Source organism: Aphelocoma coerulescens, chromosome 22, assembly GCF_041296385.1.
Source record: "Aphelocoma coerulescens isolate FSJ_1873_10779 chromosome 22, UR_Acoe_1.0, whole genome shotgun sequence".
Classification (NCBI taxonomy): Eukaryota; Metazoa; Chordata; class Aves; order Passeriformes; family Corvidae; genus Aphelocoma; species Aphelocoma coerulescens.
In genome coordinates, this window is record NC_091035.1 from 5,071,797 (window position 1) to 5,085,733 (window position 13,937).

Consider the following 13,937-nt stretch of genomic DNA (forward strand, 5'->3'; position numbering starts at 1 on the left):
ACAAAGCCCTGCCCCTGTCTGGTGTGCCGGCTCCCCAGCAGCATATGCCACAGCTGACTCCCCACATCCAGGCATATGCACATCCAGGCTGTGTCCCCACATCCAGGCACACCACCACAGCTGGACAGCCAGGACTCTGTGAGCTCCCTGGCTCAGCTTGCATAGCCAGAGGCACCTCTCACTGGCACATTGGGATAAGGAACACATGTCAATCCCACCTGGAGAATTTCTGAGAAAGCAGTATGGCAGAGCCAAGCTTTCAGCAGCATAAGCCCCAGTGAAGAGGCCACATCTGTCAGCAATGCCTTGTGCCCACTCAGTTCTCAGTGGGTGCAACCTGGTCAGGCAAGACACCAGCCCCAATCTCTGCACAGACTGTGCCCCCAGGGCCCTCCTGCATTCCCTGGCAGAAGCTGGGGCTCACCATTCATCTGGGATGGTGAGAGGGAGTAGTCTCTGTCCGTGTAGCGCCAACTTCCCTTCAGGCTGCGGCTCTGCCGACCAGAGCCCTCCAACATGTTGACAATCTCGCCGCGGTCAATGTTCCTCAGTGCAGTGTAGAGGTTCTCCACTGCAGGGGGAAGATGGTGTCAGCAAACTGGTCACTTGGGGAGACACAGCCATGCCCCAGACACGCTCCAGGTGGGCAGGGAAGGCAGATATGCATGAACCACCACTGTAAAGCCAGCCAGTGATCCTTGAAGATGCACACACTGCTCTGCACAGCTAGCCCTGCCACCTCTGTGCCTGTAAAAGGGCACCACAACTACTCACTCTTGACATTCTTGCCCTCACGGCTGGCCCAGAGGTTGAGTAAGGCTATGCTCTGCTCCAGAAGGGAATTGGGGTTCTCCACACGTATCCTGTTGATGTCATCCACCCCAAATTGCAGCTCACGTGCCAGCTCTGGGGAAAACACCACGTCAGTATCAGACCCTCTGGTGCCCACCACAAGGCTAGGGACATTGTGAAGGGCTCAGCCAGGACCAGTGCAGAGACCCTCTGTTACATACAACTGAACACAGCAGAACATGCAGGAACAGGAGCTGGGATGGGGCAGAGGTTGAAGCCCCCCTGCTCAGGCTGGCTGTGACCAGTGCAGTAGGGTCTCATGCTAAGGAAAAGTGTGGGCTCTGCCATTGGGTGTGTGGCTGCAACGACCAGCAGCAGTATGTACAACTCATAACACGCCTGGTACCCGTGCGTGTGAATTGTGCACAGCCATGGGAAGGTTCATTTCAGTGCCCTGGAATGCTCACAGCAAGGGTGCAGTGCAAAGCAGTCACTACACCTGGCAGCACACTTCCAGCCTCCTTAAGTGTCAGCTTTCCGAGGAGCGTTGTGCATCCTCAGAACTGTCAGGTGTGGACTCACCAGCCCAGCTGAGGCCCAGCTGTTCTGCTATGTCAACCATCTTCTGGTCTGCCTTGTCTGTGCTGCTCAGAGAGCCTGGAGAAGAAAAGGGAGTCACAGCTTCAGCTGCGCAGGGCTCTGCACCAGAGTGGTGAGGGGAATGGGGTGCTGCCCGTGGGGGTCACACAGACCCGTAGGCACAGCACTGCCCTGCAGGCAGGACCAAGGAGACCTTCAGGGAAAGGGAAGTTGCTGTGAGTGCGACTATGACAGGATCATCCCAGCCTTTCCACTGGCTTGGGCACCCCAAGTGCAGGTAGTGAGTGAGCTGGAATGGTCCTAGCAGGCTGCATACCAAAACTGGTCTCACTTAGAATGCTGTATCGCTCCCGCAGAGACAATGGCGTCAGTGTCCTCCTTCGCTCATCACTGCCACTTCCCTGTGAAAGTGGTGACAAACCAAGGGGTCAGCAGCTTGAAAAGAGGGCAGCAGCTCTGCCCTGACACGACTGCTTCTCCTTCAGCTCCAGAATGGCATGACAAGGCCACATGGAGCAGGTGAAGAAGAAAGCTGACAGCAAGGGCTGTCCCCTGCACTTGGGGGAGGGATGGGCCCTCACTGCCCCCTACCAGAGTGCCAAAGACCCTACACTGACCTTGGTGCAGGGTGGTATGCTGATGTTCAGGTGGCAGAGCACATGCTGGAGGTCCTCGTATTTCATGGCCTTACGCAAGAAAGACAGGGAGCCACTGGCTTCCCGGCTGCTGTCCCGGACCTGAGTGCCAGAGCCCAGTTAGGTGGCTTGGCATAAGCCAAGGGCCCTAACTGCTTGCCCAGTCCTGTACCCTGACATTACCTTGATGGGGATGACAAGACGATTCTCCCGGAAGGACTGGAAGAGGAAGGTGCGGGGCTGAGTGGCCTTCTTGACAGGCACCAGGTTCCCTGAGAGTTCAACGTGCAAAGGCATCCCCTCTACCACCTGGCAGGGAGCATAAAACATGCTCAGACCCTGTGCAGAGCTGCTTCTCCCGCTCCTGGACAGGGCAGCTAACCCTGACTCTCCTAGCCAGGCCGGGGCCAGGCCCTTCCACTGGCATCAGTCTCCCCTCACTTTGTCAGCCCTCTCCCTGCTGCCCTCCACACATGCTGCTGGGGACAAACCTCAATGTCCCTGCTGCGGGCCACCTCTGTGAAGTTCTCATGCTGCTCTAAAGTCTTGTCAACCTTGTCATCAGTCATGCAGTAGCAGCGCAGCCGGCCTTCTCGTGCATCATTCATCTTGGCAAACACCACGAATTTGGCCATGTAGGGCACGGCTGTCAGCTCCTTGTACAGCATCGTGGCAAAGTGCACAGCCTCAGCTGTGCGTGGGCAGTCGGCCAGCCAGAACCTGCAGGACATCTGGGTCGGGGTGCTGCTGGGCAGTGGCACCAGGGAGCTGCCCCCACCCCCCTCAACAGCCAACTGGACCTCAGAGGAAGCCCCAGGAGCTCTGGACACAGGTGTAGCTCCATCTGTGATGGGGACCCACCCAAGTACAAATAACGGCCTCCTTCCTTCTGCACACCCAGCACTCATGTGTGTGCTCAGGCAGCATAGGGGTCTCAAGGCAAGAAGAAACCACCCTACATGTAGGAATAGGGTAGCACAACACCGGGGATAAGGGGCTTCTCCTGGCAAAGGCTGTACCAAGGCCCAAGGAGCACCAGATGTCCTCAGACGGGCACACGTTTGCCCAGGACTCACCTGGCAGACACATTGGTGGTAAAGTTAGCACACTCATTTTCATAGACCAGCTTTGTGGTGCCTGTTATGTCTTCCCACTGGGCTTGGGCTGTCCCTCCTGCAGCAGAAAGCAAGGGTGAGCATACTGTCTTTCCATAAGCCTGGGGTCTGCATCCCCTAGGCATTTGCTTTCTCCACAGCTGTGCCCTTTCCTGAGCTCCCTGGAGCTGCATCCCCCTGAGGCAGCCCAGCCCATCCCCATGGAGAGCACGCTCACAGCCTCACCGATCACACTGCAGAGCAGACGTAGGCTGGTGGTGTCACCCTCACCACTGTCTCGGGGATTGTCCTTCCAGGATGGTGGCAGTGGGATACGGAGGCCAATAGGGCGGTGGAACTTCCTCCGTCGTGGCTCCACTGTGACAATGGGGCTGAAGGTCGCTTGGTTCCCCAGCAGCTTAGTCACCAACTCATCAGGCACAGGCTGTGCCTGTGGGTAACACAAGGATGGGCATTAGGGATGGTTTTTCGTCAGGCTGGGGCACAGCCTGGGCTTGCTGCCCACCCCTGATTGCAGAAGCATGTCTGGGCCCCAGGCTGGGCTCTCTGGGGCTCACCTGCAGGGCCAGCCTCACTCTCTTGGTGACAGCAGTGTCTGGAAAGGTGGCCTGTACCATGGGCACCAGTGTGCTTTTCAAACAGCCTCCCTCAGGGCCAATCATATCACAGTCCTGGCAAATCCGGGACATGACCACAAAGTAGAGAGGGAAGTCGGTGGTGATGATGCGGCAGACCCTCTTCTTATCCAGCTCCTCCTGGCTCTCCAGCTCTGCAAGGGCAGCACTGCCATCAGTGCTCAAACACCAAGCGTCTGGCTGTCCCTCAACACCCCTCCATGCTGCACTGACCACACCACTCAGCCCCATTCCAGCACCCAGGCCACCGCAGCCCTGCCTGCAGGGAGCTGTGAGGTGTGGAGCCCTGCCTTCCTGGCACGCTCACCCTCGTCCATGCCATTGAGCAGCTGGTCCATGTAGCTCTCCTCATAGCGGTTGCGGTGCTCCTTCCAGACAGAGCCGTTCTCGCTGCGCAGCACTACCAGCTCACGGTCTCCACGTCCATACGAGGCAAAGTGTGGAATCTCCACAATGACAGGGCTGCAGATAGCAAAGGAAGGCCACTGGCACCCACAAGCTGCACAAGGACACGCAGGCAGCAAGGTGGCCCTGGGCAGAGTTCCTGCCCATGCTGTGCAGTTGGCTGGGGGAAGAAGGACTGCTGACCTCCTTCTCTCTGGGAAAGAGGGCTCTGAAGCTGGTGGAACAGGGCTGGTCAGGGCTTTTCTGCCACTGTTCTATTACTCTTGAATGACCCACCCCAGAAACATGCTGCACCCAACAAGAGGTGGGATCTCTCCTCTGCCAACCTCCAGAAGCAGAGATAGGCAGAGGTCTGGCCCCGGATGGTAAAGCCCTCCAGATGAGCCCAGATCTGTCCCCAGTCCTGAGGAATGGCCCTGGTGTGGGCAGCCCAATCTGCTCTTTTCCCAGCTGCGCTCACCTGAGGAACTGGGCACCAGCAGGCCCCAGAGCAATGATCCGACTGCCCAGACCCTCCTCCTCAGCCAGTGGTGGGGGTGCAGGTAGCTTTTGGGGCTTCACCAGGCGGCAGGTAATGCGGGTCGGTGCAGCACAGGCACGGGGCGGGATGACCACACGCAGACCATGGTGCCGGCTGCCCCGCATGGAGCCACCACGGGCATCCACCATGAAGCTCACCAGGAACCTGGAGTGGACAGAGGCATGGGCACATGGGCACCTTGCAGCCAGCTTGTGAACAGCGTGCATGTGCTGCACAGGCTGGGCACTCACCCTGTGTGCACGGGGCTGGCCACTGGGCTGATGTTATCTGAGGTCTCAGTGGCAGGGCTGCTGGGGATCAGGGAGTCCTCGTCGAACTCCTTGGAGGGCTGTGTAAGGCAGGGAAGAGACCCCGTGGGCAAAGGGTCCTATCTGGGGGTGTTGAGCCTGCCCACCCTTACACAATCCTCGCTGGACAGTCCTGCACCACCGGGTCAATGCCCATTACCCATCCCACACTTGAGCTCTGTGATGATGGGGGAGCTGCCCTGGCAGGGAATGCCTGGGGGAGGCCATGGCAGGCTGTATCTCATGCTCACCTCCTGTGGGGACACCGAGGGTGCATGCAGCAGACTGACTTGCTCAGCTTCTGTCTCCACAGGTCCTACCTGCTCAGTCTCCTCAGCTCTGGTCACCACAGTTTCAGGTGGGATGAAGGGGACCTGCAGGACAGCTGGAGACTCCACCCTGGCAGGAGAGGGTAGTGACAGCCACAGAACTGGTAGGGTCCCTCAGCCCCTGCCCATCCCCACAGAGTCCTGGGGCCGCTGGACAAAGGCAAACTAAGCAGCAGTCCCATGTCCTGGTGCAGGAACAGCACTGACCAGCTTTGCCTCATGGCAGCCAGTGAGGGCTCAGTGATCTATTCCTTGCCCGGAGTCTTATGTGCCCCGCAAGAACCCCAGCCCAGCACAAGGCTGTTCTGTGCCCTGTACCTGCTCCCTCCCCACCATACAGTGTCTCTTACGTTTGCTCCAGTGTCGCTGTGGTCATGAACTCCAGTATCTCCCTTTTGCCTTCCTGGTCTCTGAGATCAGGTGTCTTGGGCTTTGGTGCAATCAGCTCTTCCTCTGAAACCAAGAGCTGGCTCAGCAAGCAGAGGCAGATGGACAAGGGAGCACAGATAACCAGCCTTTGCCCCCACCCCTCCTCAGGGCTGGAGCCAGGGCACATCCCCGCTCCCACTGCTTGACACACACACTTGGCCCCTGGGTCTCAGCCAGACACAGGGAGGGCTTTGCTGTCTGCCAGAATGGGTCTGCTGGCAGGGCAAGGCCCATGCTGCAGGCCAGTGGGACAGGAGCTGTGGGAGCCATCGGGAACTTCGCTGCTCACTAACCTCTTTCTCACAGCACCAATCAGCACAGAGACTGCAGGGGACACCTTACACTTTGATGTCTGGGACAGGGACATAGGCACGACTGAGGGTGCAGGAGGCTGCCCTAACACTACACCCCACTGGAGGCACAGAGCTCTGCTAATGCTGACCACTGGTCCCATTAATACCTGCTAACTAGCTCATCAGGGTTTGGCTCTGGCCAGTGCCCTGTGGGAGGGTGTCCAGCACCTCCTGAACCAGAGAGAGTACCCCAGAGATGGAGAGGGGACCACAGAAGCACAGAGACCTTGAGCTCTCAGGTTAATCCCTGCTCTGGCCAGGATGGCATGGGGCAGTTGTGGAGGGGCACCAGTAGTTGTCACATTACCAGGTTCCTCCACCTGCCATGGGCAGGGCCTGGGTCTGACAAGGGAGTCAGGGTCCTCCTGAGTGGGAGGATGCCCATTCATGCAGTCACACCACAGCAAGCAGCACGGACATGGATTGGCAGGGCAGGATGGCAGGGCTGGTGCTGGAGAGCACCAGCCCAGCAGCAAGGCTCAGCAGATGGATATGGCGTGCGGATGCTTAGTGGCCATGGGGTGAAATGGGCCATTGAGCTGGGGCAGGGGGACATATTTCATACCCATTACTGTGACATGAGCAGTGCCTGCAAAGTAAGAAGAGGCAAAAGTGAGGTCTTGGTGGGAGGGCGCAGGAGCAAACCAGCTGTAGCTGGGCTGGGAGATGGTGCCCTCCAGCAGAGCAAGGCACAGTGGGGGCTCTGCATGCCCAAGGGCTCTCTGCACAGTCCCTGGGGCACAGGATCACAGAGATGTCCAGACATAGTGTCCCTGCATAGTGCAGGGAAGCACACAAGCCAGGAGGTGCCACCTCAGGAGTCTGGTGGGCTTCCTTCGTCCCCTCTGCAAGACCACAGCAGGGCCCACACAGCTCCCCCACCCTGGGGGTGTCTCTGTTCCAGCAGGAACACCAGTGCCATCCCCATGACTGCTGCCTGCCACACTGACCCAGCTGGCAGATCTCTGGGATGGTGTGACCTGACTCCTCACCCCCTCACCTTCATCCTCTGATACGTCCAGAATCTCATCTACAGTCTCTGGGAAGCTCATGCGGTGCTTGTCACCAACTGACTGTGGGAGCAGAGCAGAGTCAGAGGAGGCCAGCACTTTGCTGCACAGCTATCTGCAGCCCCCTCCTTTACACCTGGGCTAGGCACCCAGCTGCAGACCTTTCCCAGGCTGCCCTCAGTCCCAGCCCTCCTCCACAGCATCCTGGTCCGAGTACCCAGGGGCTCACCGGGATGTCGGTTTCCTCTGTGACAATCTTGAGCACGTCTGTGACAGAAATGTAGCCGAGCCGCTTTGCAATGGCCAGGGGAGTGGTGCCATTCTGTGCACGGAGGAAAGACTGGGTCAGCAGCAGCCACAGGGCAGCCCAGGCAGCTGCCTGAGCTTGCCACAGGGTGGGGAGGTGTGGGCAAGCATTGTACTCACTGTGCTGATCTCGTTGGGAGATGCACCGTGCTTCAGCAGCAGTGTCACCACATCCGTGTGGCCCTGCTGTGCCGCTTGATGCAGGGGGGTGTAGCCCAGCTGCAGGGGAGGACAGAGGATGCTGCAATCAGTTCTGCAAGTCTGCTGCCCCAGAAATGCCCCCAGGTCTCACACACCATGCTTCATGCCTGGAGCATGAGGACAGCTCCCCTTCCCCATCAACCTGCATGCTGTTGCCCATGGCAGAAGGGTCCTTGGAGCACAGGACACCTCTGTACCTTAGTCTTGGCATTGACATCAGCTTGGTGCTGCAGCAGAAACTTCACCAGCTTGATGTTCCCATAATGGCTGGCCACATGCAGTGGGGTATAGCCCATCTGAAAGACAAGATCAGGTCTCAGTCTGTCCTTAGTGCTTACTGCCCTTCTGGCTTGGATATACTCATCCCACAGGCGTGCCCCCGTGCATGAAGGACGAGGCACACATGTGGGGGCTTCCCAAAAGCCCAAGACCAGAGCAGAGGGCTTCAAATCATGTGTGTACCTGTGGGTACAGAGGTGAGCTATAGGAGCAGGCAAGAATCACCCCTCCAGAGAGGTGGGGGGAAGTGGAGGAAGAGTCCCCAAGACACAGGCAAAATGGTAAGGATGCCTGCTAGAAGGGAGTTTCTTGTACAAAGAAAAAGAAAAGAAATGCTCCTCCCTGAGCAGACCTAGAGGTAGTTCCCCCATGTGTTTCACCACAGCCATGGTCAATGCAGTACTTTACCCTGGTCATTGCATCCACCGTGACTCCATGTTTCACTAGAACATCAGCAACCAGCACATGCCCCTCTTGGGCCACAAGATGGAGAGGAGTCAGTCCACTCTGAAAAGAGAGGAGGTCTCGGCACAATGGCACTGCCATCACCACAGCTCCATCAGCAGAGACTCTGTCAGGTCTCCAGCTTGGCAAACTGACTGACACAGTGTCCTGCTGCCCAAACACAGGGAGGCACAGGGGCCTGGACCACCATCCAGACTGCTGTTCTCTGCTGGCTTGTTTGCCTCCAGCCTGGCAGGATGTGCTGGGACAACTTACCTTGTTGCCTAGGTTGCCATTGGCTTGTTTGGAGAACAGCAGTGCCACCATGTCTGCATGCCCCTCCTGGGAAGCCAGGTGCAGGGGGGTGACTCCCTGCATAGACTCAGCATTTGCAGAAGCCCCATACTGCAGCAGGCTGCTGGCCACCTCCATCTGGTTTTGCTTGGCAGCGATGTGCAGGGGGGTGTACCCGTTCTGCAGGGGAGAGAGGCTCATTGCAGTGCTCAGCCCTGCCAAGCAGACCAGAAGGGACAGGAGGTGCCACCCTGCCTCTGCAGGCCAGGTCTGCCCTTCCTAGTTGCCTTGAGAGCCCAGGGATGCCCCCCACACCATCTTTCTGTCAGCAACCAGCCCTGACACTGAGGCCAAGTCCCACTCTTCCAGCCAAGTCAGCACGGGGGTTTCAAAGACCATGTGCTTCAAGTTTGACTGGTATGGGCTGTTCTGGAGTTTTCCACACATGAATTTCTGCAGCAGTATGCAGCCTCTGGGAGCTGCAAAAAGCTGGGGCAGACACAACTCCTGGAACGTGCCTGGCTGAGGTGTGGAGCTAAACTCCCAATACACAGCATTAGCATTCAGGCAGAGACTGCAGGGCCTTGAGTCCTGCCTCTGCTGCCACGCTGCAGGAGCAGAGCAGCTGGCAGACACCCGCTGCCCAGGCTGACGTGCAGGCTGTTGGTGACGCAGACCAACAGGGTGCTGGCACTGGTACCGGCTGCTCCCGGTGCCTGCCCAGCATGTCTGCCGGCAGCCTGCACAGTGGAGAGGAGAGGGCCAGATGGGGAGGGCTGGCACCATCAGCCATTTGGCTGTTTTCAGGATGCAGCTTTTGCAAACAACATGGAGAGCAAGACGCCTGCTGGTCTGCTCTGTGGGGAGATGCTCCCCATGCTCAGGCAGAGCCGGGCGACTCTCACAAGCTTATGGGTTTTCTGATTCACTGCTTCATAGCTGAATGCAAACATTTGCGTGTGGTTTCCCAAACTGCCAGACCGCAGCGCTGCTCTGCAGGACTTGCCATGGAAACACGTTCCCCACGCAGCAACCACCACGCTGCTAACAGGGACCATCCCTGACACAGCCTATCTGCTGGAACAGTACCACCGCCTAGCACCCTGCCTGCTCCACGTGGTGTGAGGACAGGCAGGCATGAGCAGCAGACATGGAGAAAGGTTGGTGGTGATCAGACCGTTGTACATTCTGTGAGTGCCAGGGTTGAGGGGAAGCAGTGCTGGCCCCAGACTGGCAGGCACTGGACACACAACACCTCCCCACATCTCCAGGGAAACCCAGCCCAAACTTACCCAGGCTGAGTTGTGTGGGGAGCTCCCCTTGGGAAGCAGCAGCTTGACAATCTCCAGGTTGTTGTGGTGCACAGCCACATGCAGTGGAGTCAGGCCATTCTGCAGAGGGGGAGAGAGTACAGACGGGTGAGACAGAGCCTCTCCCCATACCAGACCACTCCTCCCACAGAAGCAGCACTCACCTTCCCTGCTGCATTGGGGTGAGCGTCATGTGCCAACAGCAACTCTGCCACATCCACCTTCCCATACTTGGCTGCAACGTGGAGAGGGGTAAATCCTTTCTGAGGAGAAAGGCAGCCCATCACAGGGTGGTAGAGATGAAGAGAGTGTTGGCGCCTGCTGCAACACAGGAGGAGGCTGCCCCTCCTGTGACAGGGACACTGTGCCACCAGCCTGCTCAGCCTTGGCCCAGCTGGGTGACGCCTTTTCCAGCAGTGGATACAGCAGCCTACCTTGGTCATGCAGGTCTGTGAGGCTCCCTTCTCCAGCAGGGCCAGGGCTGTGTCCATGTGCCCCTCTCTGGCAGTGATGTGCAGGGGCGTGTGCCCTGCTGTGGTGGCCAGGTTGGGGTTGGCATTGTTCTCCAAAAGGAGTTTGACCATGCCAGTGTGGCCGATGCGTGCAGCACAGTGCAGAGGAGTCTGGTCATCCTGTGAGGGTGGCAAAGAAGCTGTTTGGGCAGACCTGGACCAGTCCCTTCTTGCCATGCCAAATGGGTCCCAGCCCTGCTACCACTGTTGCACAGCCCCTCGTAGGCTGCGCTCTGGGTGTGTGAGAGCGAAGAAACCAGCACCAGCTGTTCCCAGAGCTGATTATCACACAGATTCTCTGTACCTACCTTGGCGTTAGCATTGGCTTTGGCTTTGTTCTGCAGCAGGTACTTTGCCACATCTGTGTGCCCAGCTCTGGCTGCCATGTGTAGGGGCGTCTCCACTTTCTGCACCAAAGACAGGATAAAGTGGTAAGGCCAAAGGGGGGAAAATGCCTTCCTGCAGTCATTCCTCTGCTCTGAACAGAGGAGAGCAGTGCCTGAAACCCCTACTGGTTCTGTGTGCCAGCACAAAGCAGAGGGCACCAGGGAATGCTCAGGTGAACAGAGGGTGCAGGACCTGGGCAATTCTCACATCCCGCTGAACCCCAATTAGCTGAGCTCCCAAAGCCCCAGCCAGGGTGGAACTCACCACGTTGGACACATTAGGAGAGGCTCCACGCTGCAGCAGAGTCTTGACGATGGGCAGATGCCCCATGAAGGCAGCCACATGCAGGGGGGTCAGGCCAGACTGTGAAGAGAAACGGATGGGAGCAAGATGGGACTTACAGCCTTGCCAGTATCTCTTACTGTCCCCTCCTCCTTCTCCCCAGGGCAGGTCTCAGCACAGGCAAAATCTGAGTTCCCAGCCTGCTCCAGGAGCCTGGCAAGTGAGTGTGGGGGAAACACAAGGAGCTGCTGTCTCCCCTGCATCTCCCTGCCCTTTGGGGAGACGCTGCCAGGCTAAATAGGTTCTGAGTGCAAAGGGCCAAGACCGAGAAAGGTCCCTGGGGTGTGGCAGACGCAACAGGGACACCACATCCTGTCATGTTGTCCACTCTGTATGTGCAGAAGCAAGAGAGCTGAGGATGGGCTCAGCCCACCTACCTCTGTGACAGCATCAATGGAGGCACCTGTCTTCAACAGCAGCTCCATCACACGGATGTGGTTTTTCTTGCAGGCAATATGGAGGGGCGTGAAGCCATTCTGCAGACAGACAGATGGACAGTCATTTGCAGGAACAATCCCTCTCCCCTGGTCCAGCCCACCCACCCTTCCTCACCAAGGCTCGGGAGTTGGGCTTGGCCCCCTTCTCCACCAGCAGCTTGGCCACCCGGTGGTGTCCACAGTGTGCAGCCACATGCAGCGGCGTTAGGTGGTCCAGGGTGATGTCATCGATCTCAGCGCTGTACTGCAGGAGCAGGCGTACGCAGTCCAGGTGGTCACCCTGTGCTGCCATGTGGATCGGCGACAAGCCATTCTGTGACCATGGAGCAGGGCCTCAGGGCTGGGCCAGGAGGGGGTCCAGGCATGCCACCCAGCCCCTGCCCAGCACCCCCAGACACTACTCTAGGGCAGAAGAGACAGCTTGTTCCCCAGGGTGCTACCAGAGAGGAGCCCCAAAGTCCCTCACTGAGACTTACAGAGGAGCAATGTCGAATGGACGGAAGGGCCTGAAGAGCTGCTGCCATGGGGCAGACTGTACCCAGGCAACCCCCAAGACTGGTCCCTTTGAAAGATGAAGTCCTCAAGCAAAGGACTCCAGCTAGAGCCAAGTAGGGCAGGAAGCTTCTTACCCCTCATCAGGCCAAAAAAAGCCCCAAGCCAGCCACGGGTGCCATCCAGCGCAACTGTGCACAGCTTGTCACCCCACTGTGCTGCCCTGGAACCTGGCACCAATCACAGCCCCACCAAGTCACCTGGGTACCTTGGTTTTGGCTTGAATGGGAGCCCCATGGTCCAGAAGGATCTCTGCAATTCTCACATGTCCATTGCGCGCTGCACAATGGAGAGGGGTCAGCTCATCCTGGGAAGAGAGAAGGGTTCAAGGGCTCATTAGGGCATGGAAGGGCAGGGTTCCCTCAGGTAGAGGACTAACAGGGACTTTGGACTTGTTTGCAAAATGAGGCAAAACAAGGCAAAACTGAGCCTGGCCTCAGCTCCCAGGGCACACTTTCATAGCCATGCAGCCTCCTCTCACCTCGGCACGTGCCAGCAAAACACCTGGTCCATCCCCTTAGTGCACCAGAGACCTTCCCTCACATTTCCAGCAAGATGTTTACAGGGTAAGCACTGGGCATAAGGAGCTCAGGGAGGGAGATGGCCCATGTAAAGATGGGCTGTGTTCAGAAGTGCTCTCACCTTGGTCCTCGTCTCTATCTGGGCTCCGCGGTCCAGCAGCAGCCGTACCATGATGATGTTGCCCCGGCGGGAAGCTATGTGCAGGGGAGTGATCCCATTCTGCCAGGAGGAACGAGAGTCTGTCAGAAGGAATAGCCCCTCCTCTTTCAAGGAGGCAAGGAACAAGCAAAGGAGAGAGGACAGGGAGAGCTACATCTCTGCCCAGGGACAATGCAGGGGAGCAGCTTGTTTAACAGGGCGATGAGAAAGGGCTGTGCAGCTAAAGGCTGCAGACAGAAGCTACACAAAGCTTGCAGGAAAGCACCAGCTCATGGATTGGGCTGCACCCATAGGTGGGTCTGGAAGAGGCATCCTAACTGCAGGTTCTATGAGCTCTGCCCTGCACCAACAGCAACAGCTTTCCCTCAGCCTGGACACAAGGTCCCTGAGAGCTTTCAGGGATGCACGGCTGCTTCTGACAGAAGGGAGACATAGCAGAAAAGGCCCATGCTGGTTATTAATTGCAATTCCCTGTGCATCTGTGCTACTTTCTGCATGGTCCCACCTCACCAGCATACCCTGGCAGCTGCTGCTGCACCCTATATGGATAGAAGGCAGAGCATCCTCCTCTGCTGCTGGAGCAGCACAAGCTCCAGTAGCTTCCCACTCTGCACTCACCTGGGGTGTGAAGTTGACACTGGCTCCACGGTTCAGCAGTAACTGGGCCACACTGAGATTCTCATAGTGGGCTGCAATGTGCAAAGGGGTGAATCCAGTCTAGGGAAAGAAGGAGGGATCAGCCCAGCCAGACACATGCTCCCTGATGAAACTACAGATAAATACAGCATACCAAGCTGCTGTTCTCCCTGGGGATGTGGGGAAGCTCCCAGAGACAGCATAGGAAAACCACACACCTTGGAGAGGACATCAGCATTGGGGTCATTCTGCAGCAGCACGGCTGCTGTGCGAGTGTCATCATTGCGGGCTGCAATGTGCAGGGCAGGCAGACGGACCTTACCCTTTGTCCCATAGTTGATAAGGTGAGCAACCACATTCTCATGTCCTTGCTGGAGAGCCACAGCTAGTGGAGTGAAGCCATCCTGCCAAGGAGAGGGAGAGAA

General features: G+C 57.8%; 1 protein-coding gene across 9 annotated transcripts in view; it reads right to left on the reverse strand.

Moving 5' to 3' along the window:
- Positions 1-13,937, reverse strand: part of ANK1 (ankyrin 1) — a 37,814-nt gene that overhangs the window by 8,858 nt on the left and 15,019 nt on the right. For 7 of the 9 annotated variants that reach the window (XM_069035349.1, XM_069035348.1, XM_069035345.1 and 4 more), the window contains 33 exons: positions 13,731-13,916; positions 13,495-13,593; positions 12,838-12,936; positions 12,404-12,502; positions 11,759-11,956; positions 11,584-11,682; positions 11,129-11,227; positions 10,786-10,884; positions 10,400-10,597; positions 10,130-10,228; positions 9,948-10,046; positions 8,638-8,835; positions 8,326-8,424; positions 7,836-7,934; positions 7,558-7,656; positions 7,361-7,453; positions 7,122-7,194; positions 6,687-6,710; positions 5,690-5,792; positions 5,262-5,409; positions 4,954-5,051; positions 4,643-4,867; positions 4,085-4,239; positions 3,700-3,911; positions 3,368-3,572; positions 3,104-3,200; positions 2,519-2,747; positions 2,211-2,336; positions 2,010-2,129; positions 1,709-1,793; positions 1,375-1,449; positions 775-906; positions 425-571 (listed from right to left, as the gene is read on the reverse strand). In XM_069035349.1, coding sequence (XP_068891450.1) covers positions 425-571; positions 775-906; positions 1,375-1,449; positions 1,709-1,793; positions 2,010-2,129; positions 2,211-2,336; positions 2,519-2,747; positions 3,104-3,200; positions 3,368-3,572; positions 3,700-3,911; positions 4,085-4,239; positions 4,643-4,867; positions 4,954-5,051; positions 5,262-5,409; positions 5,690-5,792; positions 6,687-6,710; positions 7,122-7,194; positions 7,361-7,453; positions 7,558-7,656; positions 7,836-7,934; positions 8,326-8,424; positions 8,638-8,835; positions 9,948-10,046; positions 10,130-10,228; positions 10,400-10,597; positions 10,786-10,884; positions 11,129-11,227; positions 11,584-11,682; positions 11,759-11,956; positions 12,404-12,502; positions 12,838-12,936; positions 13,495-13,593; positions 13,731-13,916 — 4,216 coding nt within the window. The remainder of the gene's footprint in view (positions 1-424; positions 572-774; positions 907-1,374; positions 1,450-1,708; positions 1,794-2,009; positions 2,130-2,210; positions 2,337-2,518; positions 2,748-3,103; positions 3,201-3,367; positions 3,573-3,699; positions 3,912-4,084; positions 4,240-4,642; positions 4,868-4,953; positions 5,052-5,261; positions 5,410-5,689; positions 5,793-6,686; positions 6,711-7,121; positions 7,195-7,360; positions 7,454-7,557; positions 7,657-7,835; positions 7,935-8,325; positions 8,425-8,637; positions 8,836-9,947; positions 10,047-10,129; positions 10,229-10,399; positions 10,598-10,785; positions 10,885-11,128; positions 11,228-11,583; positions 11,683-11,758; positions 11,957-12,403; positions 12,503-12,837; positions 12,937-13,494; positions 13,594-13,730; positions 13,917-13,937) is intronic. The other 2 variants (XM_069035343.1, XM_069035344.1) reach the window with 2 other exon arrangements.